The sequence below is a fragment of the Oscarella lobularis genome, chromosome 19 (assembly GCF_947507565.1).
Source record: "Oscarella lobularis chromosome 19, ooOscLobu1.1, whole genome shotgun sequence".
Classification (NCBI taxonomy): Eukaryota; Metazoa; Porifera; class Homoscleromorpha; order Homosclerophorida; family Oscarellidae; genus Oscarella; species Oscarella lobularis.
This window is the reverse complement of record NC_089193.1, coordinates 1278367-1304386: the sequence shown is the minus strand read 5'-3', so window position 1 is coordinate 1304386 and position 26020 is coordinate 1278367. Positions and strand designations below refer to the sequence as shown.

At 54.1% G+C, this 26020-nt stretch overlaps 4 protein-coding genes across 4 annotated transcripts; 1 reads left to right on the top strand and 3 right to left on the bottom strand.

The window, feature by feature from the left end:
• Positions 1–10: 10 nt before the first annotated feature.
• Positions 11–1429, bottom strand: LOC136198668 (ADP-ribosylation factor 6). Its single transcript, XM_065988672.1, has 5 exons — positions 1302–1429; positions 993–1087; positions 792–895; positions 531–729; positions 11–476 (listed from the first exon to the last, which is right to left on the bottom strand). Exons 2-5 carry the CDS (start codon positions 1072–1074, stop codon positions 334–336), a joined length of 528 nt encoding a protein of 175 aa, XP_065844744.1. The 5' UTR covers positions 1075–1087; positions 1302–1429; the 3' UTR covers positions 11–333.
• Positions 1430–1516: 87 nt separating this feature from the next.
• On the bottom strand, positions 1517–4187 carry LOC136198742 (F-box/LRR-repeat protein 2-like). The gene is made up of 8 exons (XM_065988770.1): positions 3100–4187; positions 2883–3046; positions 2678–2835; positions 2554–2631; positions 2389–2500; positions 2256–2333; positions 2060–2184; positions 1517–2006 (listed from the first exon to the last, which is right to left on the bottom strand). The coding sequence occupies exons 1-8, from the start codon at positions 4034–4036 to the stop codon at positions 1736–1738; spliced, it is 1923 nt and encodes a 640-aa protein (XP_065844842.1). The 5' UTR covers positions 4037–4187; the 3' UTR covers positions 1517–1735.
• LOC136198778 (gamma-secretase subunit APH-1B-like) lies at positions 4027–5203 on the top strand. The gene is made up of 5 exons (XM_065988815.1): positions 4027–4173; positions 4237–4392; positions 4537–4601; positions 4666–4803; positions 4868–5203. The coding sequence occupies exons 1-5, from the start codon at positions 4061–4063 to the stop codon at positions 5119–5121; spliced, it is 726 nt and encodes a 241-aa protein (XP_065844887.1). The 5' UTR covers positions 4027–4060; the 3' UTR covers positions 5122–5203.
• Positions 5126–25984, bottom strand: LOC136198718 (protocadherin Fat 4-like). Its single transcript, XM_065988724.1, has 2 exons — positions 23892–25984; positions 5126–23841 (listed from the first exon to the last, which is right to left on the bottom strand). The coding sequence occupies exons 1-2, from the start codon at positions 25880–25882 to the stop codon at positions 5232–5234; spliced, it is 20601 nt and encodes a 6866-aa protein (XP_065844796.1). The 5' UTR covers positions 25883–25984; the 3' UTR covers positions 5126–5231.
• Between the last annotated feature and the right edge of the window lie 36 nt (positions 25985–26020).

Genomic DNA, 26020 nt, shown 5'->3' with positions numbered 1-26020 from the left:
TGCCACGTGATAATTTTCAAATCGAGGTGCAGGGTCTTTTTCACATACAAAAGCTATATACTACTACCACTAGCCTGAGTGTACGTACAGTCAACGACTCCATCATAATAAATCGTATACGCAAAAAAAACACGTTTACGTTCATAATGGTCTCGGAGTCACTTACTAAGCACGCCCATGCAGCAAACCAATCAACTTCACAGATACACTCACACACAAAGACACAAAAACGACGTTTTTCTGAGGGGAGGTGTGCACACGGAGGGGGGGAGGGAGAGAGCACAGGAGAGAGAGAGAGAGAGAAGAGAAAAAAATTCAACAAACGAATCACCATCAAGATTTGTGATTCGATGACAACCACGTTAGTCCCTCTTGTAGTCCGTCGCCCGTCGTTGCGCACGACGGCTGGACATACCAATTACGATCACGAATTCGCGTTAGACCCAATTTCTCCTGGACTTCGTGCGGCTTCATAGCTACAGAACAAAAAAAATAATACGCTAATTAACTATTGATTATATTCTTCTCACCGTCGGGTAAATCTTGCTTGTTAGCGAAAATCAATATAATGACGTCGCGCATTTCCCTATCGTTGATGATTCGATGTAGTTCCTGTCGCGCTTCTTCGACTCGTTCCCTATCGGCGCAATCGACGACGAATATGAGACCTTGGGTGCCCGTGTAATAGTGCCTCCAAAGTGGTCGAATTTTATCCTGCCCACCGACGTCCTAAAAAGAAGAAAAATATTCATATAATATAAATTTTTTTTCTGCTTGGTGGTGTGACTTACCCATACGTTGAATTTCACGTTCTTGTAACTTACGGTTTCAACGTTAAAGCCTACCGTCGGGATTGTCGTCACCGACTGACCTAGCTTCAGTTTATACAGAATCGCTATAACGAAGAGAGAGAGAAGCGAAAGTGACGCGCGGCGTTGGCGTTGGGAACCGGTTCCCCGAAAGGGGGCCCCTCTTCGTCCCATAGCTCCTACTCGTCTTTCCGGCGGCGTCGAGACCGAGCATTAGTATTCGCATCTCCTTGCTGCCGAAAATCTTCGACAGGAGCTTGCCCATGATCGAGTTTTTCCTGCAAATAAATAAATCTGGTGAGTGGGGTACGCCCCCCTCCTCTCTTTCGAAAAAATCGGGGTGCGGCTTTCGGATTCGACTGGCTTCGACTTTCCATCAATGACTAAAACGTCTACTCGCAGCCACTAGGCGTCGATAGGCGCGTCGAATCGCGCTCAGGGTCGTCGTAAGGGATCGGCCATTTTGAAAGAGGAGGACCCCGCCGTACTCACTCGTTCTCGGGCGAATCGATTCGGGGAGTCGAGCGTCGGGCGTCGACTTGACGTGTACGCGTATCGAGGCTACTGACGTCGCGCTTTGCGACCGCTAACGTGATTTCTGGAGATTTGAGATCGGCTCGGTCGAACGCCCGGATGCCGTTGGCATGCGTTTAGCGCGTCGTACCTAATTGGATGCGCTGGAACCGGAACAACGATCATTTCCACGAGCATGTTTAAATATTCTTACTGGTGCCAAATGGATTTAGAAAAAAAAAACGGGCGGCAAACGTTTGAATTCCGTTCACTAATATTATTCTGTTGAGTGACGTCATTGACATTACGCTTACTTTCATCATTTCTTGTCGATTTCAATACGAAGACTGGAGTTTGCTAGGAGTGGTAGTCTTCCAATGCCTTTGCAGCCATATAAAATGATTTTCTTCAATCTACGCACACATTTGAATAAATAAATAAATATCCAAATATTCCTCTTTCCTTGTACATTCTTCTACAATAGCCCCGACGCCTTTCGCGCTTATTAGATGACAAAAACTAAGTCCCAACGTTTCGAGAGAGGCCGATAGACGATCTTGGCTTATCGCTCTGAGACCGACGTCAGATACGCGCGTCGATTCCAAAGAGAGCTGCACTAGACGAGTACGAGCGAGTGCACAAACGCCGCTATCACTCACAGAACAGTTACCGACGTCCAAAGACCTAAAGACAATCAAAACTAATAAAAAAAAAAACAATGCCTCGTTGGCTTCAACCTCAAACTTTCACTTGTTGCTAAGTAAGTCAGCGATTGGTCAGTGATATTGCCGCAGTGACTGAGGCCGACGTACGTCAGCAGTGGACAGCAACGTACAAGGGTTTCCACACCACTGTCAGTCATCTATAATGCAAATTTATCTATTATTAGGTCAACGCCGCATTCCATTATACATAGATAGATAGATAGATTACTTTTTTGCAGCCAAGTAGTTCAAGACGTTGCAAATTCTTAATAGATTCCGAAATTTTTGCAATAAAGTTACGAGTGACCTAATAGTTAATTAATTAAAGGAAACAAAAGTCTCGTGGCTTGAACTGCAGCGACCTGTAAGCATCGTCCCAAGTTAAGATCGACTAAATTTTTGCACTGTAGCAACAGATTCTCTATAGATGACGTCGAGATGTGACAAAGGGAGGATAGATGAAGTCTCGTCATACTAGATATAGAAAAATTGGCATTAGACCAATGCCTCTAGAGAACCGACTTTACCTTTTGCCTAGCCTAGAGCCTATAACTTCGAGGTGAGTATCACGAACGCTGCATCCGCTCAAATCCAAATCCGTCAGCCTGGTAATAAATTTAATTTGAGAAATTCGCTGTCAGACTTTATTACCCTCGATTGGCGTCGATTATCGCTTCCAGCGCTGGGAGAGACACGTCTTTCGACCAGCTAATGTTGAGGACTCGTACATTGTGACATCTCGACGACGCGTGAAGGAGAATCGAATTTCCCGTCCATTCTCCTCCGTGGCAACCGCTAACATTTAATTCCTAATCGCAGTCGTTTATATTACGCAAAGCAACGATCGAATTCGTACTTTTAGTGACGTAGAAGCGGATCGAAATAGCTGCCGAAGGCCGTGAGCTGTCACAGTCTTTTCTCCATTGCATTGTACAAGAGCGAGAGCTCTCGGCTGACACTGGCCTATGGCAGCTAGCCACGAATCCCGCAATGTACGATTAGAAACGTAAATTTTAGACCCTAAGAGAAATTTTTTTTCTAGAGTATAAATACGTTCTTTTTTTAATGCTTACATAGGCTTTGATCTTTTGCCAATCGATGACAGCGAGTGCACGTCGCTGCCAACGAGCACAAGTCCACTGGACTCAACCACCCCAACACGTGAAGCAGAATTTCGTCAGGAAGAGAAAGAAACAGAGACCGTTCACGATCCAACACGAACAATTTGCCAAGCCTCGACGTCTCCTTAGCGACATCCAGACTGTCGTTGAGACTGAGCACAGTATCTTCGGAAAACAACTCTGATCTCCCATTCAAGTCAAAAGGCTTTTCCTTCTCTTTCTCTCTTTTCCACGGAGACTTAGAGCTAGCCTGGCTACTCGAGAGTTTACTCATCTGCTGATCTCTAGGCGCAGTATTTGACAGTCTTACAGCCTCCCTATCAAACGACACGTCCCTTTTAATACTGAACTGGGGCCAATGCAAATCATATGTAGGCACAGTCGTTTCCTCCTTATCCCTCTTTAGAAACTGAGCACTAGCCTCACTATCAATTGAAACGCCCCTTTCTCGCGTTCCTTTAGAACTGAACTGCGTCCAGTGCAAATCGACTAAACCTCGACTTTCGTCAACGTCGTGTCCTCCGCGCGTGTTCCTCTCGCTCGTACGCCGTCGTTCCGCTAGCAAAGCCGTGCCGCATTCCATGCACCAATGCTTGTTTATCTCGTTGTCATGGCCGCACGAACGGCATCGAAGAAGCTTGCTCTCTTGTCGAGGACCGAATAGACGACGATTGCCGTCCGATCCGATTGTTTCTCGTAGGCCGTAGCCGCGCACGGTCGTCGCGACGCGCGCCAGCGTCGATTCGTCCGCTTTCCAGACGTCCAGAAGGCCCAGATCGGTTTCGAACGACTCGTCGACCGTCTCGCGGCAAACGAGTCGATCGATGAGCGATCGTTCGATGCTGCGAACCATGGAAGAGGCGAGAATTCGACTATCGCTCGAATCCATTAGCGCGCTATAACGCCCGAAAATATGGGTCTCAAAAGCTTCTTCGGTGCTGCGATGATAGCGTTCGGCATCCCGTTGTGGTTGTTCGTCTTTGCCGTTGCGGGAAAAGCCGAAAATCTCGTCGTTTTTCTTTCGAGGCAAGTTTCGCTTCCTTTTTTCTGCTTTTGTCCTCGTTTTTTCGAAGCGAAATTATACTGTAGCTCGTTCTTTTGGCTTCTCTCCCTCTTCTTCACCGGTTGCGTGTGGAGACTGGTGACGGTGAAAAGCGACGATCAAAACTGGCAATTGTTCATCGGAGTTATCGTCGCCATTCTATTCCAGGAACTCTTTCGATATTTCTTTTACCGAGTTATAAGGTAAGGAAAGGGAGAGAGAAAGATAGGCGAGAAGGGGGATAGACTTTGGGGTATAAATACAGTGGGCGTGTTTCCCTTGTTACTTCAAGGAGGGGAGATAGGGGTAGAGACTTACTGTAGTACCTGGGACTTTCTTCTTTACAGAAGAGGAGAACGTTTTGCTCAGGAGCTGGGCGTTCCCATTGTCTACGGCCCCAAACTCGCTTTCAGTCAGTAACCCATGATCACCTAAATATGCACGTATCCTCGAGGGGCCATTCTTCATATATCTAGTCGCCGGGCTCGGTTACGGGGTAGCTAGCGGAGCCTTCGCCTTCTTCAACGTCCTAGCCGACTCGGTCGGTCCCGGCTCGGTGTGGGATTCCGACGACGGCGTCGACGGAGTCAAGGGCGGATTCTTTTTAATATCAGGTAGTGTCGTCCCCACCGACGGTCGAAGCGTACTCTATTCTTTACCCCCCTCTCGCGTTCCTAGCGTTTCACGTTCTCTGCTTTATTCTACTCAATACCGCGCTCGGCATCATCTGGTTCGCCGGATTCGAGAAGAAATCGTGGATGATGATCGCGATTGCAGCCGTCATTCATTTGATCGCGTCTCTGTTCACCGCTGGAAGTTCCGTATCGGGTATCGCTGCTCTCTCGCTCGTTCCCAACTACTTTATTCTCGCTGGGACCGTGATGTACGCTTTCCGGACAAGTGGAATTGGTCCTGGAATCTGCTGTAAGTAGAAGAGTCAATGAGACGACGTCGAGGGGAGGGGTTTGCGTACAATGATGTAATGTCGTCTAAAAAATAAAAAAATTGGATTAAATAGCAAAACGGTTCTACTTTTGTTTCTCTAAACGACCGATTCCGTCGTTCCGTCCTTCTTCGCGTTCTCGACCGCTTTATCGAACGACGGCGTGGGAAAGTCGGCTCTCGGAGGTTGAAACACGTCCTCCGTCGGAACGCGATTCAGCAGCATGGGATTGCGTTTCGTCGTGACGACCTTGGGAAGCGCGACTCTCCCAATCGAAGCTCTCGGCGCCACCCGCGCCACCGGGGCCGGCGCCACCGGCAGTTGATCGGCCGGCGTGTTGCTGCTCGACTTGCTTAGATAGCCTTTCCAACTGGTAACGTTCGTTCTTCCGACGTCGGTTCGGCTCATTCGCGCCCGATTCAATACCATAGAGCGTCGTTTCTGCTCGCCCTGGAGGCTGCACTCTTTCGCGTGCATCGCCTCCCAGTGTTTCGCCTGGCACTCCGGACTGCAATAGCCCTGCGATTGGCACTCGGAGCACTCGAACTGGGCGACGGCGCCGCAGACGCAAAAGTGCATCTTCGTCTCCGGCGAATCGTTGCGATCGACGTCGCGAACGAAGACCTCGTCGCCGTCGTAGACCATGCGAACGAACTGCATCGTCTCCGCTTCCGGTTCGATCGTGCGAAGTTGTCTCGTCAGGAAATAGAACGATCGATTCTTGAACGTCGCTTCGAACTCGTCGACGACGACGTTGCGGAGTTCGCGTAGACGAATCGATTTGACGATATTCAGCGTGCACTCGTGACGTCGATCGCCCGTACCGTCGACGTGAATCACCTTCATCGTCTCCTTCGACTCCGTCGCGACTTCCTTCACGCCGTTCGCCAATTCGAGCGAATCGAGCGCCGGAACGACTCCCACCTTCGTTTTTCGATTATGCAAAAGAAAGCAGACGAGAAGAGCGATCACGACGATGATCACTATGGCGACGACGGGTCCGGCGATCCAAGCGAGACTCGGCGACGCTTCGGACTCGCGCGTCGGCGTCGGCGTCGGCGCACTCGTGTTGTCGAATTTGATGACGAACTGCGTCGTCGGCGTCTTCGTCGTAACGAATTCCGTCGTCGCGATCGTCGTCGGCGTTTCGGTCGTCGGCGTCGGCGTCGGTTCGACGCGATTGATCGGTATGACGGCCAAAGCAAAGTCAGAGTTGTGATTGAAACGACAGGAAAATGTTAGTCCATCTCCATCGATCGATCGACGCGTGGAGAGAAATTCGACGTCGTCGACGCGCCAGAGAATGTCGTTTGATCGATAGAGGCAAACGACGGTGTCGTTAATCGTCGCCTTGGTGACGTTTTCAAAAGAAATTTCGAGTGGTGTTTGCAAGTTAGTCACTTCGATGGACGAACCGGACGACGGATTGGCCAGAGACACGGTGACAACGTCGGTAACCAATTCAATAGCAGATAAATTCCCGTTAGGAATTGTCTTTCGTAAATTCTCCGCGCTCACTCCGTCCAACAGCTGATCACCCCCAATACGATCGTGATACCAGTCTCGCGACGACGAAGCGGCAACGATGCACACGCCCTGACACTCGTCGTCGCTGCAGTTCCATCGAGTGAAACGATCGCGCAATTCGTCGCCAAAACTCACCGTCGTTCTATCGCTCGCCGTATAGTTTGCACCGGGAACGGCACGAACGACGCGAACGTCGCCGACGATGCGAGCCGATTCGCCGTAGACGGATCGACGGCACATGTCGGCGGTCAATCTTCGTCGCGTATCGTAGAAGAAATCGACGACGTCGTCCGGCGCCGCTTCGTCGACGAGCAAATTGCCTATTAGTCCCAATAGCGTTATCATGTCTTCGTTTGAAAGCGATAGTGAGGGCAGAACGAGTTCTTCCGGAAAGAGGAGGCGATTCTGAGGCGCCGTATTGACGGTGACAGGGGGCAACAGATTGGCGACGATTTCTTCCGCGAGAGATTTCACTCTCTGTAGAAGGTCACGTTTTCCAGCGAACTCGGAGCGCACGGCGTCGATCGATGCATTCGTCGACGATTCCATTATACGAAGAAGGCGCAATTGCTGCGAGTCGGTCGGCGGAACTTGGGATCTATACAAGTCGATAGCCAGGTCGGTTGCACGAGAAAAGAAGGACGCGGCAACGGACGCCGGATCGGCGCGAGATTGACTCAATCCCGCGGCGATTTGAGCCAGACTCGATGACCAGTAGCCCAGTTGCAACGCAGACGCCTGCGCTCTCTGAACGAGGCTCGCCGACGACTCCAACAGTCGACCGGGGCTCACAGTCACGGTGGCGGTCGCTTCACGGCGAGCTCCGCTGCTATCGTACGCTTCAACGATCACTCGAAGTTTTCCGTTCGTCCGACCCTCCGGTAAAACCGTCTCGAGAACGTTCGTCGTTTCTTTTCCGCTCAGCCAGTGCACGGATTCTTGAGCTAGAAGAACGCCAAATCGAAACAGAAAAGGTCGATCCGTCTCGACGTCGGACCAGCTATGGGCTTTGAGTGTAAACAGCGTCGACAGAGCGACGCCGGTCGATGGCGTAACGATGAGAGTTCCCGACGACGGCGCTTCGTTCGGCGTCACGTCGATGGTCGCAGACGACGAGCCGTATCGATTCGTCGCCGTCAGTTTAAATCGATATAGTAGACTTGGAGTTAATACGTTGGGTTTGAGGACGAGATTCGTTTGGCTTGAAGCGTTGACGAATACGTGTACGGCGCGAGAAGGATCCGTTTCATTGAAGGTGAATCGATCGAAGGAATAGGCCGTAAGTCGCAAAGAGTCGTCGGTTAGATCGATGAAGCCACTACCAGGAAATTTCTCCACTTGCCAGATACAGTTCAGAACAGGTAGAGAAGACCAGACGTCGCTCTTCAATACCAATCTCTCACCGACCCAAAACGTCGTATACACCGGCAAAATTTTGACGACGGGAAGACGTCGATCGGGCGAAATCGTAACCAAAGTTTCAGCGGAAGCGACGCGCGAACCCTTCGAAATGCGAACGGCGAATCGATACGTTTCGCCGGGCTCCAGACGCGCGGCATCGACGTCGACGAACCGTCGAGTCGCCCCGTCGTCGAGAAGAGGCGCCCGTTTCGGATCGTCGACGTCGAAACAGACGACGCTTCCCCAAAAGCATTCCCACGCGAACGCGGCGTCGACGTCGCTTCGTCCGCGATCGACGGAAAGCTTCGCATCCAAACGGAAAACTTCGTCCCGGCCAACGTCCCGATTTCCGCCCTCGATGATCGCCCGAATGTCGCCGCTGACGGGAACGACGACGACGTCGGCAATCGCTTTCGTCGCACCGGAGAAAACGTCGACTTGGACTCTATAAGAGTTCCCCGTCTCGAAGGTGTAAGCTGGAACGACGAGCGCGGAGACGTTTGATTTCGACTCGCTCAGGGAGACGACCGAGTCGACGTCGTCTCGTCGCGCCGCCAGGCGAACGATAGACCACGCGTACGTCAACGACGCAGCGTTCGAACAGTGGGACAGCCGCGCTTCGGCGTAAAAAACGTATCGTTCCGACGATACGATTGCAGGCGGCGACAGTGGACGTATCGCTACTGTCGGCAAAGGAGCCGACGATTTAATGAGAGAAAGACGAACGACGTCGCTCGTCACTCCCAAAACGTTCGTAACTCGAAGCTCAAGATAATATTGAATGTTCGGGATGAATAGATTGGCATAGAGACGAATATTGGACGCGTATTTTCCTTGAGCGGCGAGCTCGGTTTGAAGAGATTTGAAACGAGAAATGGTGCTGTCTGTCGTTGCGATCGACCAATCGAACATCGCATTGCCGTATCCCGTGTTGTACGATCGGTCGCCACTTACGACGAACGTGCCGCAAATCGGAACAAAAGAATCGCCGTCGATGACGGCGACCGGTCGTAAACGATTCGACGACGCGGCGGCGGCGATGGCAACGACTCCGCTCGCGTTGCGAGCGTATTCGGCGAACGTTTCGTTTCGCGCTCGCACGAAATCGTAGCGAAATCCGATCGACGTGCCGACGCGAATCGTTCCCGCGTCGCCGACGAGAACGCGCACGACGCGCTGTTCGTAGTTTTCGTACGCGCACGACGACGCGTCACCGCCGACGAGTCGAAACGACGCGTCGTCGAAAAGCGAACGGCAATCGAGAGCGGTGGCGCTTTCAATCGCCTTGTCCCAACGTATTCGAAGCGAATTCGCATCGTCGCTGAATGTCACGTTGACGACGACAGGCGCCGAAGCGTATTTAGTGAATCGTTTCGCCGCGGAAGCGATTATTCCTGAGCGCTGCCCGTCGAACGTCAGATTGACGGCAATTTGGCAGGAGTGGGAAAAAGACGGAATAAAGCAGCGATACTCCGACGACGAGTTGAAACGAGCTGGAACGGCGATGCAATCGCTTCCGAAGCCACCGCCGCCGCCGCCGCCGCCGCCGCACTCGGCGACGTCGCAGAAAAGACAGTGAGCTTCTTTCGAGTCAATAAAGTTCGTCCCAATAACGGATACCTCTTCCTCGACGTCGAAAACCCCTCTATGCGGTACTATCTCCGTCACCGTCATACTATCCGTATCGTCGTAGGTAAACGTGGGACCGCGCGGCGTGAAGTCTCCCGCTCCGACGCTGACTTGAACCTGGAAGTTCTGCACCGATCTCGAAGCGCCTCTCTTGTCCGGCGTCGTGCACACAATCGTTCGATGGTCGATCAGCACGGCGCTTCCTTCCCACTGTTGAAGCGGCGAGTAGAATTTGCATCGCGCTCGAATCCGATCGCCGCGCACGTCCGTGCTAATTCCCCCGCATTGATCTCGACCTTGGCTCGGAAGCGGATTCGCGACGGCAAACGAGAAACCAGCGCCGTGTATTGTTATGCTAGTCCCGCCGCGTGCCGGTCCTCGACGCGGTTCGATGCTTGCGATTTCGAAGCACGAGCAGTCGTCGCCGCCGCACATGCCGCATCGATCAATCGCGAGACCGCTGGCCGCGACGCCGTCGCAACCGTCGCACGTCGTTCCGTCGCCGTCGCAGACGCCGCACACGTCGAGCGTCGCATTCGCTTTCGACGGGTCGTCGTAGCAGCGACTGCACGCATCCAATTTGGCCAATCCAAAGCATTTCCCAGCGCAGTCCCGATAGTCGGTCGTGAGATTCTCGTGCTGACATAAACCACAATGAGGATCGAAGATGTAGGGACCGTTGCATATCCCGCGGCAGTCTTTCGCTTCGTTGTACTTTCGCCCCGTCGTTCCGTCGACGCAGTCACCGCAGTCGTCGACGATCGCACTTCCGTTACACGTGCCGGCGCAATCGACGCCGACGTCTCTCCGACGACCCGTCGTTCCGCCGCTGCACGCGCCGCACGCGTCCACGACAGCCGTCCCGTAGCAAACGCCGTCGCAGTCGACGGGATGTCCGCCGTCGCCGCGACACATACCGCACGCGTCCGCCGCTTGACGAGAAAACGGAACGAAATCGCAACCGAGGCATTGGGAAGAATTTCCGTTGCAGACATCGCAGCTATCGCGACGACGAGACGATCCGCGCACGCCATCGCAGCCGACGCACGCGCTCCCGTCTCCACCGCAGACGCAACAGGCGTCAAACTCCAAACCGGAGCCGAGTACGCCGTCGCAGCCGACGCGAACGGCGCTCGCCGAAAATTCATCGTAGCTGAAAACACCGGCTGATGTTTCAAAGAAGGGATCCGTATTGACGTTGGGTTCTTCGGGTCGACCGCCGGCGCTGCCGTCCCAAGCCTTCAATCGCAGAACAGGCGTCGTCGAAGGATCGCCGATTTTCCAGTGATACTCGGGACGCGGCACGAAGCGAATGCGATCGTCGGCGCCCAGTAGAAAAGCGCGTTCTAGTGAAACGACAGGCGGAAAAGTGAGCCACAGAACCGAGTCGGGATTCCAGAGAGACGAACGATTTGACGTGTACTGCCAAATTCCGTGAGGATGAAACGGAGCCGCCGTGATTGCCGCTCCGAGCCGATTCCCGTCGCCGTCTTGGACGGCGCGAGCGACGAGATCGCCGATCTTAGTGCCGGCTATTTTTCCTGATTGGGAACCGGAACAACTTGCACCCGATCCAAACGCAGCCGTTCTTTTGAAATCCGTTATATTGAATCCGAACACGTCACGCAACGTGGTTAGTCTCATATTGATTAGATTGTAAACTTCGGTGAAGGTAAAGCGATCTTGATCGACTTCGAAACTGACATCGACTGCATGAGCGGAGGCTTTTTCGATTCGCCTAACGTCGACGGTGCTGCCTAGCGTTACAACGAGATAGTTCTTGAATTCGTGCGCTCGTCGACGGAACTCGCTTTCGTTCGTCGCCACTGTAGTCGTAAAGAGATAATCGTATTCGTATACGATTCGATAAGAAATGGGGTCCAACTGAACGTTTGATTGTACGACGATCGGCTCGTCTGGAACAGGCGTAATCGAGATGGAAGTCACGCGCTCCTCGCCGTAAGAAAACGGTTCCAGATCGATGAGCGATACGACGAGAATTCCGTCGACGGTTAGCCTTGATATCGTCGTGTTGTAGGCGCCGTCCCAAGGTCTCGTTCTTAGAGTCGCATTTCCCGAAAAATCGCGGTCGGGAAGGAAACGTATTCGCGCCTTTTCGCTGAGCAGGACGTACTGCGAGGGAGCGACAATCGCATCTAAGTACGTCCACGTCGTCGTCTTTCCAGACGGAGATATTTGCCACCGGCCTCGACTAGCATTCAAAGGATCGAACCGAACGGCGATTCCTTTCGCCGTGCCAGTGCCGTAGGCTTGGAGTCGATATTGATTGGCACGATTAACGACGAGAACTCGGTTGAAATAGAAATTCAATTCATGTCTTGGAATATTCGCCCTCTCCGGCGGAAAATTGTTCACAGTAGTATCGTCGTAGATTGCGGGGTAGGGAAGATCGATCCCACTAGTCAAATCAACAACGGTGGAGCCCTCATTTTCTATAGGCAATGTGTCCTCCAAAACCGCTTCCAAATTGCTCGGCGATATCGTTGCAGGAACGAATAGCGTAGGATGAACCAGCGCCAGAGCGATCGCTGTCCACGAGCTGAAAGCGCTCGTTTTGCTAAAAGGAACGGTCGCGTTCACGGTGACGAAAGAGCGAACGACCTGCCGTCGACTCGCACTTCGAATCCCGTCCTCGCTGCCGTCCCACGCCTTGAAACGCAGCCAAGCGGCGCCCTGAAACAATCGCTTCGGAACGATTCGTAGGCGAGAATTGCGAGGTAGTAGTAGCGCGTGCGAGTCGTCAACGTTTTCTATCGCTCTCCAATCATCGCTAGCGTAATCGAGACAGCACGAATTCGTGCGACAAACGTCCGTCCAGTTGAGACAGATAGCGTACTCCCATTTCCCGCTCGAACCGTCGATTCCGACGATTGCCATGCCGAGCAAATCGTCGTCGACGTCGCTCGCCGTCGCTCTTCTTTCGTCGCCGTATCCGCTCGTCTGGAGAAGAAATTCAACGGATAACCCTTCATCGGCTATCTCCTCCGTCACGACGCCCATGAAAACGGTCGACATTTCCACGACCGGAGCGCTGTTCGGATACACGCATCGATCCGTTTCGTTGATGCAACGATCGGCCAAATTGCAGTACACCTGAGCGTCCGGACAGCAATGAGACAAATTTCCGACGCAGGCGAACGTCTTCGGACACGGATAATAGCCGAGAGGACACAGTCGACACGGATTCAATCCCGACGGGTCGGAATAAACGCAAGTCTCCTTTTCGACGCAGTAGACGAATCCGGAATCGGTGCAGGAACGCGCCGCCGCTTTTTCTAGCGTCGACGAATTCGTACACGTCTCGCTGCCGAGATCGTTCTTCACTCGAACGTAGCCGTCGAAACAGGTTCTCGTTTTCGCGTCGCAGAAGTCGTTCGGATTTGCGACGGGAAGACACAGTCCGATCGACGAACAGATCGCGCTTCCCGAAAGCAGACAGCTCCCGTTGCAAGGAGTCGACGGCGATACGCACGAGCGATTCGCCGCACAGACGACGTCACCTCCGAGGCAATAGTCAAACACGCAGTATTTCCCGTCCGAACTAATTTTCCATTCGTCGCCGCACGGCGACGCTTCGGTTCGAGTGCAGATCGATTCGAAGCAGTAGTCGCTCGAATAGTTCGCGTGTACGATCAGAGTCGCTTGACTATTCAGTTCGCCGTCCGACGCACGAATCGTTAGATTTGATAGAGGAGAAATATTTTCGCCTAACGCCGACGTCGTTGTGACGTTACCCCAGCGTTTTTCAATCGCAAATAATCCCGCGTCGTTTCCAGCGACGATCGAATACTCGACGTTTCCGTGAAATTCGTCCGGATCGGTGGCGCGAAACGAGGCGACGTCGAGAGGACCGGGAAGAAAGCGCGAGACGTCGGCGAAGAGGAGACGCTCGACGAACGTCGGCGCGTTGTCGTTGACGTCGAGAAGAGCGACGACGACGTCGACGCTCGTCGAGTAACGTTGCACGAACCCGGAATCGATCGCCGTGACACGAAGCGTGTAAATCTTCTTCAGTTCTCGATCTAGAGTCGATTCCGTGAAAACGACTCCTGACGATGAGTCGATAGAGAAAAGCGCTTCGCCTCGGCGTCCGTACCCGTTCGACGTTAGGAAGTACGTGACGCCGAGACGACTATCGGGATCGGTGGCGAAAACGCGAACGATCGACGAACCAATCGTCGCCTTCTCCGTCACGTTCGCTTCATACGACGATTGATTGAAAACGGGAACGTGATCGTTCAAATTGGCGACTCGAATGCGAACGATGGTCGTCGAATTGAGCGGCGGAAACCCGTTGTCCACGGCGACGACGGTGAGATTATACGTCGACGTTTTCTCGTAGTCGAGCGAGTGCGCGAGAACGAGAGCGCCGCTCGCCCCGTCCAAACGAAACGTCCGCGCCTCGTTTCCCGACGACACGAAATATCGGACGCCCGCACTCGAATTCGTATCGGGATCGACGGCACGCACGACGCCGACGACGGCTTCGACGGCATTCGATTCCGGCACGGTGAGACGATACTCGGGTCGTTGATCGAAGACGGGCGCCAGCTCGTTGACGTCCGTCACGCGCACGTACATCACCGTCGATCCTTGCCGTCGAAACGGCGATCCGTAGTCGGTCGCCGTGACGCCTAAAGTGTACGTCGATCGAATTTCCTTGTCGAGCGACGTGAGAGTTCGAATGACGCCCGTCGACTCGTTGACGGCGAAAACTCCCGCAACCGTCGCCGACGATATAGCGTAGGTGATTCTTCCGTTTAGCGCGGCGTCCGGATCGTTCGCCGTTAGGCGAGCGACCGTGCTGCCTGGACGCGCGTTTTCGCTCAGAGAAGCGTCGTACTGAGCCGAGTCGAACGCGGGACTGTTATCGTTGATGTCTTCGATGGTTACGCGAACGAGCGCGAAGCCCGCGAAGGGGGTATTGATTGCCGATACGTTGAGGTCGACCGTCGCGTAGCGTTCACGATCGACGATTGATTTCGTCGTGATGAGTCCGGACGTTTTGTCGATGACAAACCAGTTGGTCGGATCGCTTTGAAGTTCGTACTGAATGACGCTGTTCGCCGCCGAGTCGACGTCGCGCGCCGTCACGACGATTACCGACGATCCGACGGAGGACGACTCCGAAATCGACGCCACGTAGACGGGCGTTTCGAAAACGGGAGCGTTGTCATTCACGTCGACGACGTTTACGTAGACGAAAACAGATGACGTTCGTCGATCGGCCGATATCGCCGTCACCGTGAAACCGTACGCCGTTTTCGTCTCGAAATCTAAAGGCGATCTCAAAAACAGATGTCCGGTTGAATTCGCCTCGAAGTTCGACGACGTCGTCACGTTGAAATCGATCGCGTCGCTGGCTGAGAGCGTCGCCACAACGGAATCAACCGGCGTCGTCTCGACGACGTTCACGTCGTACGCGTTCCGGTCAAAAGCGGGCTGCTTTCCATCAACGACGCGAATTGTTAAATTGGCGTGCGACGTCAATGATCCGTCGCTTGCCGATATTCTCAACGAAAACGTCTGATTGACGCGAGACGCTAGAGAACTCCGCGTCGAAACGATGGCCGTAAACTCACCGACGGCGAATAAATTGTCGTCATTTCCCGAAACGATTGCATAACTAAGAGAGCCTCTGTTCGTCGCAAAGTCCACGTCGACGGCGACGAGTCGAGCGACCTGCGATCCGGTAACGATCGACGCCGGCACGGTGATGGCGTAGAGCGGAAAATCGAACGCCGGACGGTGATCGTTGCGATCGACGACGGAAACGCTGAGCGTCGTCGTATCGGAAAAATCGCCGTCGCTGACGACGACGGCGACGACGTACGAAGTGCGCTTCTCGTAATCCAACGATCGATTCAATACGACTCGACCGGTATCAGGAACAACGCGAAACGTTCCGTCGTCGTTTCCCATCGATATGCCGTACGTGAGCGCGGCATTCGATCCCTCGTCGGCGTCCGTGGCAACGAGAACGTCGACCGGGTATCCGACGGCCGCGTCCTCCGGCACCGAAGCGTCGTACGTCGACGAAATGAACTGGGGTCCGTTGTCGTTGACGTCGAGAACGGTAATATTTAGAGACGTCGTGCCCGTTCGCGGTATCGTCCCCCGATCGGATACTTGAATATCTAGCGAATAGTCTTGCCTGAGCTCTCGATCGAGAAATTTCTTTGTCGTCACGAGGCCCGTCGTTTCGTCGACGGCGAACGCCTGATCGCCGTTACCTCTCGATATGTGGTAGCGCAGATCGGAGTTCGTTCCCTTGTCGGGATCGTGCGCCGAGAGCGTGAAGACGCTGCTCGACGGAATGACGTCTTCTCGGATCGTCGCCGCGAAGACGTCGCGCGCGAACGTCGGGCTGTTATCGTTGACGTCCAAGACGACGACGTCGATTGGCGTCGTTACTCGTTGCCTCGGGTTTCCCCTGTCTGATACTTCGATGATTAGATGATACGTTTCATTCTGTTCGCGATCGAGCGGCGAGATGGCGTAGACGGCACCGGTGGACGCGTTCACGGCGAAACGACCGTGAGGATCGCCGGTCAATATCGAATAGACGATGTCGGAATTGAGTCCCACGTCGACGTCTGTCGCCGTCACTTGAGAAACGAGTAGCCAAGCGACGTCGTTTTCGACGACTTGCGGAAATGGGTTCGATACGTTGACAACCGGTAAGTTATCGTTGACGTCCAGAACGAAAACGCTGAGGCGCGTGAGAGCGGCTCTCGAAGGCGCGCCGTGATCCATCGCGACGATTTCCAGTTCGTAGAAATCGATTGTTTCTCGGTCGAGCGCGCTTGTGACGACGACAGCTCCCGTCGTTCGATTCACGGCGAAGTGATTCTTCTCGCCCACTAGAGTCCGATTGAGATAAAACGACAGACGAGAATTTTCTCCTCTGTCCACATCCGTCGCCCTCAGAAGAATGACCTCGTCTCCCAAAGTGACGTTTTCCGCTATAGAGGCGTTGTACGAATTCTGAGCGAATTTCGGCGAATTGTCGTTGACGTCGATGATTCGAATCGACACGTTGACGTCCGTGTATGTAAAATTTCCCAAACCCGTATCCAACGCTCGAACGGTGAGTTGAATATTTTGAATTTTTTCGTAGTCAAACGACGCGTTAGTCGCCACTTCGCCACTGACGGAATCAACAGAAAAACCCTTTCCGTCGACAAGCAAATAAGATACGTTCTGATTGTCGATGTCCTGAGCCGAAACGCGTCCGACGAGGACTCCTATCGCCTCGTTTTCAGCCACGTCGAACGCGTATTGAGCGCTCGTGAAAACGGGTCGATTATCGTTCTCGTTCTGAACGTTGACGATTACGACGGCGCTACTACTCCTCGGACTTCGTCCAAGATCGCGAGCGACGACGTCGAGCACGTACAAATCCGTCGACTCTCTATCCAAGACGCCGTCGAGCGAAATTTTTCCCGAGACGGAATCCAATTGAAAGAGCCCCTCTTCGTTTCCACTCGAAAACTCGTATCGAATAGCAGAATTATTCACGTCAGCATCAATATCCGTCGCCTCGAGTTCTAGAATAACCGTTCCCCGAGCCGCCGTCTCGGAAACGACCGTCGGAAATTCAGCCTGAGTAAACAACGGGCTATTGTCGTTTTCGTCGGACAGGTGAACGATCACTCGGACTGTCGCCGTTCTCGCCGGCGATCCCTCGTCGACGGCCAAAATCGTCGCCGTTTGACGATCGGTTATTTCTCGGTCCAAGACGCTCGTAACGGTGACGAGTCCCGTCGTCGAATCGACGCCGAGGCCGTCTCGTATCGGCGTTTGCTCGTCGACGACGTAGCTCACCTTCGAGTTCGAACCGGCGTCGACGTCGACGGCCGAAACGACGAGAACGCGCGTTCCCGACGGCACTTCCTCTCGCATTGTCGTCGTGTAGTTGGAGGACAAGAACGTCGGATTGTTATCGTTTTCGTCGGCGATAATGATGAAAAGCGAGGCGGGAGTCACTTGCGGCGACGAGCCGCTGTCCGCCGCCAAAATTGTCAGATTGTACTGAAGAACCGACTCTCTGTCGAGCGACTTCGTCGTCGTCACGACGCCCGTTGTAGAGTTCATGGCAAAATTTTCCGATCCAACGCCGGATAGAATGCTGTAGGTCAAAACAGCGTTTTCACCGACGTCGGCGTCGGTTGCCGACACACGAACGACGCTGTGTCCAGACGGTTGATTTTCGAAAATCGTCGCCTGATAATACTGGCCTGAATCGAATACGAAGCGCGGCGAGTTATCGTTGTCGTCGCCGATTTGAACGTGAAGGTTAACCGTCGCGCTGAGCGGCGGGTCGCCCTTATCCTCGGCCTGTACGACGACCGAGTAGGAGTCGCCGCTCTCGCGATCGAATTCGACTTCGCTGACGACAGTTCCGCCAACGGGATCAATACGAAATAAACCGTTTCCTGAGCCGCCGACGATGGAGTAGACCACTTCAGCGTTCGTCCCTATATCCTTATCCACAGCTTCAATCGTAGTCACAGTTTCACCCGCCTTCGTATTCTCGTCGAGCGAAGCGCGATACGTCGACAAGGTGAACTCCGGAGCGTGGTCGTTTGAGTCCGATACGTTCACAAAGACGCAGGCGTAGCCGGTCAACGAGGAGCCCGTCGTCGGATGATCCGTGGCCGAAGCCAGAGCCGCGTACGCCGACTTGTTCTCGCGATCCGTATCCGCCGCGACTCTTACATCTCCCGCCGCGGAACCAACTAAAAAATCAAGACGAGATCCGGTGACTTTGAACGCCGCGAAGCAGCTCGAGTTAACGCCGCATTTAGCCAAGCACTCGTCGTAGCCGGACATCGAATGGAGAGAATAGGAAAGTTTCGCGTTGTCCATTATGTCTCGATCAGATGCACTGATCGTTCCGACAACAGTGCCGAGTGCAGAATGTTCTGGCACGGAAAATTCGTAGGAGAGGGAATCAAATACAGGAACGTTGTCGTTTACATCGATAACGGCTACATTGACTATAGCGTTGACGAATTTCGAAGGAGATCCCAAATCGCTTGCTTTCACTGCTAGTTGAAAGAAGTCTCGAGTTTCTCTATCCAAACGCGCCGACGTCGTTATTTCGCCGCTCGTGCTGTTGATACCGAACGAAGGCACACTTCCAACGAAGCTATACGTCAACTCGCCGTTACGGCCGCTGTCTCTATCCGTCGCCGAAACGGTGAAAACGAGAGTGCCGGGTTGGGCGTTCTCGACTACAGAAACATTCGAAACAAAGTCGCTAAGAAGCTCGGGCGAATTATCGTTGACGTCGTGAACCGTTATCAGGACGATCGTTTCTGAAGACAGTCGAAAAGACGAGTTCCGGGTTTGATCGGTTGCTAAGACTTTTAGACGATACACTTTGGTCATCTCGTAGTCTAGATAGGTGGCCACGCGTACGATTCCAGTCGAATTCTCCACCCAGAATTTTCCCTCGTCATTGCCGTCCGTTATTTCGAAGAAAATCGTACCGTTTTCATCCAAATCGACGTCACTCGCAACAGTCTGCACGACAAACGAATCCGAGGTAAGATTCTCCGAGGCATTCGCTTTGAACAGAGGCTCGCGGAAAAGAGGAGCGTTATCGTTCCAATCGAGCACCGAAACTCGAACGCGCGTCGACGACGAAAGCGACCGATTACCGCGATCCTTCGCCACGATCTCGACGTCGTAGACATCCCTCGCTTCCCGATCCAACGTCGCCGTCGTAAAGACGACTCCCGTCGACGCGTTCACGTCGAATCGACCGTATCCCTCGCCGACGACGTAGTCGAATTCGCCGTTGACGCCGACGTCGGCGTCGCTCGCCGTCACCGTTCCGATTTCGACGCCGATCGGCCCATTTTCCGGCATCGTCGCGTTGTAGAGCGAGGCGGAAAAGACGGGCGAATTATCGTTCACGTCCAAGACTTTGATTCTCAACACGGCGAAAGTGCTAACGCCGCCGCCGTCCGTCGCATTCAACGTCAACGAATAGGAAGGCATTGCCTCTCGATTCAGTTCGCCTCGAACTGTGACATCTCCCGTCGCCGAATCGATGTCGAACTGTCCGTCGTCGTCGCCGCCGGAAATTGCGTATCTCACTAAACCATTGATGATGTTATAGCCGATTATTTCTTGCGTTATTGAATCTCTGATCGCAGCCACGTGATCCCTATCCGTCGCGACGACGCGAAGGACCGGTTCGCCAATGTCGACGTTCTCGTACAATTCGGCATTATAGACGTTCTGCTCCCACACGGGGGCATTATCGTTCAAATCGACTATATCGATAATCAAGGGAACGGTGGACGATCTCGCCGGATTTCCGCCGTCCGTCGCCGTGACAACCAACGAATAGATCGACTGTCGTTCGCGATCCAATCGACGACCGGTCGTCACTTCGCCCGTCCAACTGTCGATGAGAAAATCGACGTCTCGATGATCGCCGCTCAGCGTGTACGTCACGAGAGAATTTTGCGCTCCGAAGTCCGCGTCCGTCGCGGAGACGGTAATGACGCTCGAATTGACCGGTTCGTCTTCTCGAACGGAGACGGTGAAACTCAGCTTTTCGAATCGCGGCTTATCGTCGTTACTCTCCGCTATTGCTATGCGCAATCGAGCCGTATCCTTTAGATGAGGAGTCGCCTTGTGATTCGTTGCCGTCACGGTGAAATCGTACGTTCTCGGCCCTTTCTCAAAATCCAAAATCCGATTCGGATATACGTCGCCCGTCGACGAATCGATTCGAAAGTGATCCGCGTTCGTCGACGCCGTCATCGCGTATTCGATTCGCGCCGCGTCGTCGGTCGGATCGTCGTCGTCGACGGCACGCACTTGAACGACGACGCTCGCGCGACTCGTCGCTTCGGCGACGACGAGATCGTACGTCGAACTGACGAACGTCGGCGCGCGATCGTTCGCGTCGCGAACGCGAATTTCGACCGTGCAATAGGTCGTTCCGTGGGAATTATTCGCCGAAACGCCGAGACGATAGAAAGAACGATCTTCGCGATCCAATACCGCCGTCGTTTGTATGACGCCGCCGACGCCGAACGCAAAACGATCCTCTTTATTCCCAGAAACGATTTCGTACGTTGCTCCGACCGGATTCGCGGCGACAGTCGCGACGCTTTTCCCCGACGCTTCGCCCTCCTTGACAGAACCAGCGTAGACGTCCTGCAAAAACACGGGCCGCGAAGTCGACGTCTGGTAGACGTCTATTACAACCGAAGTCTGTGCTTCGTGCTTTCCGTCGCTGACTCGAATCGTAAGATTGTGAGCAGTTTCGCCGTAGGCGAGTAGACTGGCGTTGACTCTGAGCTCGCTCACTTGCGTATCGCCTGTCGGTGAAATAGAAAACAGACGGAGATCGTTGCCTTTGACGATCGTATACGTAAGCGGCGATTTTTCCACCGTGTCTCCGTCGATCGACTTCAAGTCGAGAATCTTCGCCGATATAACGGTAGTGTACGAAATCGAAGAGACGTAGAGATTTGACCGAAAGACGGGCGCTTCGTCGTTTTCGTCCAATACGTCCACGTAGACGATCGTCGAAGTGTTCAGCGACTCAACGCCTGAATCAGACACCCAAACACCGAAAGCGTACGAAGCAACAATTTCCCGATCGAGAGATCCATTCAGAACGACGTAACCGTTCGTCTCGTTCAAAATGAATTGCTCGGGATGACTTTGAAAGGTGAATGCAAAACGCAGGCTACCGTTTCGACCCTCGTCGTCGTCGAACGCCGGCACGCGAAAGAGAGTCGAACCGATCGGCGTGTTCTCCGTCACGTCGAAACCGGTGATCAGCTTCTCGAAGTGCGGCACTTCGTCGTTCAGATCGAGAACGCGTATCGTCACGTCCGCGTAATCGGCGCCGAATCGCGACGAAAGACTGTTATTCGCAACGATTCTAAATCGATACGTCGACTGGACTTCGCGATCGAGTCGCCTCGCCGTTTTCAAGACCCCCGTTTCGTTTTCCAAAGCGAAGTTTCCGCTATCGACGGAGGGAACGAGAACGTACTCGATCGCCCCGTCGCTTCCGACGTCCGCGTCCGTTGCGACGAGCGTCGCGAGGTGCGTGCCGACGCCCATGTTCTCTCGCACGGCGACGTCGATCGACTTCGTCGCGAAGACGGGATCGTTATCGTTGACGTCGTCGATGACAATCGTCACGTTGACGGCCGTCTCCAGAGGCGACTTCCCGGCGTCGCGAGCGGCAATTTCGAGTCGATACTCGGATATCATTTCGCGATCGAGCGGCGCGATTTTCGTTATTCGTCCCGTCGCCGAATCGACGGCGAACGGATTGCGACGATAGTCTCGACCGCCGCTGAAACGAAACGCCAAGACGGCATTCGTCCCGACGTCGCGATCGGACGCAAACACTCGCCCGACTTCGTCTCCGTCGCTCGCGTCTTCGGAAATCGAAAACTCGAAGCGACTCCGATTGAATTCCGGAACGTTATCGTTTACGTCCGTGACGACGACGGTCGCGTTGACGCGCGAGGCGAGCGACGGAAACCCGCGATCTTCCGCTTCGACTTGGAGATAGTAGAACGGCACCGTTTCGCGATTGAGCGTCAATTTGGACGTGATTAAACCCGTCGTTGAATTGATCGTAAATCGACTCCACGGTAAACTCGAGTCTTTGACGATGCGATACCATATCGTCGCATTTTCGCCCACGTCGGGATCGGACGCCGTCACGAATCCCACCGAACTTCCAGACGGACTATTCTCGGCGACGTTCAACGTGAAGAGGGGCTGATCGAACGCCGGTGGACTGTCGTTGACGTCATCGAGGTCGACACGAATCGTCGTTTTCCCAGTGAGCGACGGACTGCCCGTGTCCTTGGCAACGAGCGTAAATTCCGGCATTGAATCGCGTTCGCGATCGAGCGACCGTTGCGTCGTCACGACGCCCGTCAACGGATCAACGCGAAACCAGTCGTATCCTTCGCCGGGCTCGATGACGTAGGTGAAATTCGAATTGACGATGTCGACGTCGCCGTCGGATGCGGTCACCGTGGTAACGTAGTGTCCAAACGAAACGCTCTCGCTCATTCTCGCCGTATAGAGGGATTCGCGAAAAACCGGTTCAACATCATTTGCGTCCAGAATTGTTATATTGAGTAGAGTCCATCCGGAGAAGGGAATAGGAGCTCCGTCCGTTGCGGTGACATTCACGACGACGTAGGCGTTGGTTTCCCTGTCGACGCTGCCAATGATATAAACGTCGCCCGTCGAAGCATTCACGGTGAATCGAGGATCGATCGTGGAATAGGTCACCTCGGCGTTCACTCCCGTATCGGCGTCCGTTGCCGAAACGCTAAGCACGAACGTTCCGCGAGCGGCTACCTCCGATACGACGCCGCGATACACGTCGCGATCAAACACAGGCGAATTGTCGTTCGAATCGCCGACGACGACGTGAACGTAGGTGAACGCCGATCGGCCGTACGCGTCGTCGGCGCGGATTCCTAAGACGTAGCGCGCCCGTTCCTCCTGATCGAGAACGACGGTCGCTGTCACGTAGCCCGTGCGCGGATCGACGACGAATCGGTCTAGTTCGTTGCCCGACGTCAGCGTGCAGGTGAAATTCGCGTTGGCGTAGACGTCGCGATCGCTTGGCGCTGCGTCAATGCGTTCGACGCCGGGCGACGAGCCTTCGCTGATGACGCCGCTTACGTTGCCCGAGTAGTACGGCCCGTTGTCGTTCTCGTCGCCGATGCGAATGATTGCTTCGCCGGTGCCGCGAAGCTTCGGCTCGCCGCGATCCGTCATAACGACGCGAACGACGTACGACGATACTCGTTCGCGATCAAACGACTTGCGCGTATAAAGATCGCCTGTCGTCTCGTTTAATTTGAAAATGTCGGTCTGGTTTGCTAGCTCGTAGATGACGACGCCGCCGTCGCCGGAATCGGGATCCGTAGCGGAGAGTCGGCCAACGTAAGCACCGGCCCGCTGATTTTCTTGAACGGCGAGCACGGGAGTGACGGAAAAGTGCGGCGCGACGTCGTTCAGATCCAATAGTGCTATCCACACTCGAGTGAAATCCTCAAACGGTCGAGGAAACCCGCCGTCGCGGACAACGACCCGAAACCCAATCAAAGTTCTAAGATTCACAAAAAATAGACGCGAACAGAATAAATACAGTCATCTTACGTTGAATCCCAGTTAAGAGTCGAATTAACGAAGACTTCGCCGCTGGTCGCATTGACTCCAAACGATCCGCCCGTCAGATCGAACGACGCGTCGTCGGCGAGATGATACGTCAGTTCCCCAATCGGCCCGATGTCGACGTCGCTGGCGCTCACGCGCAGCACCGTCGTGCCGACCGTGGCGTTTTCGTAAAGCGTCGCGTTGTACTCGTCTTCGGCAAATTGAGGCGGATTCTCATTCACGTTGTGGACTCGTATAAAAACGGTCGCAAAGTCAACACGCGGCGGCGTCCCTTTGTCCCAAGCGCGAATCTGAACGAGATACGTCTCCTTTCTTTCGTATCTCAGCGTCCTTTTCACAATAACGTCACCCGAGTCGGCATCGACGCCGAAAGCGTTCTCCTCCGCCGAGCCCACTTCGTATCGTATCTCCGCATTCAAACCGACATCGTCGTCGACGGCGCGCACGGTCAAGACGCTCGTACCGACGGTCACGTTATCCAAAATCTCCTGCAAATAGAAAGACTTCTCGAATCGAGGCACGTTATCGTTGACGTCCGTCACGGTGACGTTCACAATGACAGTCGACGTGAGACGAAGCGAAACGTTTTCGGCGAGATCGTTCGCCGAAATCGTGAGAGCGTACGAAGCGACGGATTCCCTATCCAACAACTGAGTCGTACGTATCGTCCCCGTCGACGTTTCGACGCTGAATTTCCCGTCGCCGCCGTCCGTCAAATGATACTCTATCGACCCGTTGACGCCTTCGTCCGGATCGACGGCGCTCGCGGTGAGAACTTCCGCGAAAGGCGACGCGCTCTCCGAGACGGAGCCGCGCAGAATGGGCGATCCGAAATCGGGCGCGTTATCGTTGACGTCCGACACGTTGACGGTGACGGTGAAGCGATCTCGGCGTCGCGGCGTGCCGCCATCGCTCGCCGTCACGACGAGACGGAGCACGGGACCGACGGGCGAGTCGCGATCGAGCGATCGATCGCTCGTCGCGAGTCGTCCCGTGCGCTCGTCGATCTCGAACGCTTCGTTGAGATTTCCCGATTCGATTGAATAGCTAATCTTCGCGTTTTTACCGAAGTCCGCATCCGTTGTGTTGATAAAGTCGACGACGACGACTCCGGGCGGCGTGTCCTCGCTCAATTCGACGTAGACGTCGTCGCTCGGATGAACGATAATGGGACTGTGATCGTTCGCGTCGATGACCTCGATTACGAGAAACGCTTCGACGCTCGATCCGCCGCCGTCGGACGCGTTGATAGTCAAATTGAAGATCTGATTCAACGTGACGTCGAAAACGCCGGTCGTTTTACCGGTCAACGTCACGTTGCCCGTGTCGGAATCCAAAGCAAAGTAGCCCAATTCATTTCCACGCGAAATTGCGTACGTCACTCGTCCGTTATCGATGTCGTAGCGATAGGACAACGAAACGACTCCGTCGTCGGAAATCGTCTGCACCTGACTCCGCTGCACCTTGTCCGGATCGCTCGCCGACAGTCGAACGACGACGTCGCCGACGCTCGCGTCTTCCAATAAATCAATAAAATATATCGGCGATCCGAATTTCGGTACGTGATCGTTGACGTCGATTACGTGAACGACGACGGACGCCGTCGCCGTGTCGTTCGTCGTTTCGTCGCGAACGATGACGTCAAATTCGTAGACCTCCTTCTCGAGGCCCGTGTCGGGATCGATTCGTTCGCGATCGAGTCGGACGGCGTTCGTTACGACGCTCGAGCGCGCGTCGATGTCGAAGGCGCTCGCGTCGTCGACGGCGTTTTCGATTGCGTAGAGGTAGGTGGGGCTCCCTAGGCCCGTTTCGGTGTCGAGGGCCACCGTTTTGTCGATACGACTTCCCACAGGTTGTTCTTCTTCCGTGCTAAATACGTACGTCGATCGCGTGAATTTCGGTGCCGATTCGACCGTCGAGAAAGCGACGACGGGAAGGAGAAAGAAGATAAGGGCTGCTCGACTCGTTGACATCGGGGAGCCCGCGCTTAGTGATTGCTGCAATTCTCAAAAGCGATGATGCGCTTTTTCGTCAAGTCGTTGGCTCGTTCGCCTTTTCTTGCGATTTCGGGGCTCTTTTGTCGTTCGTTGCTGAGGTAACAATATACAGCG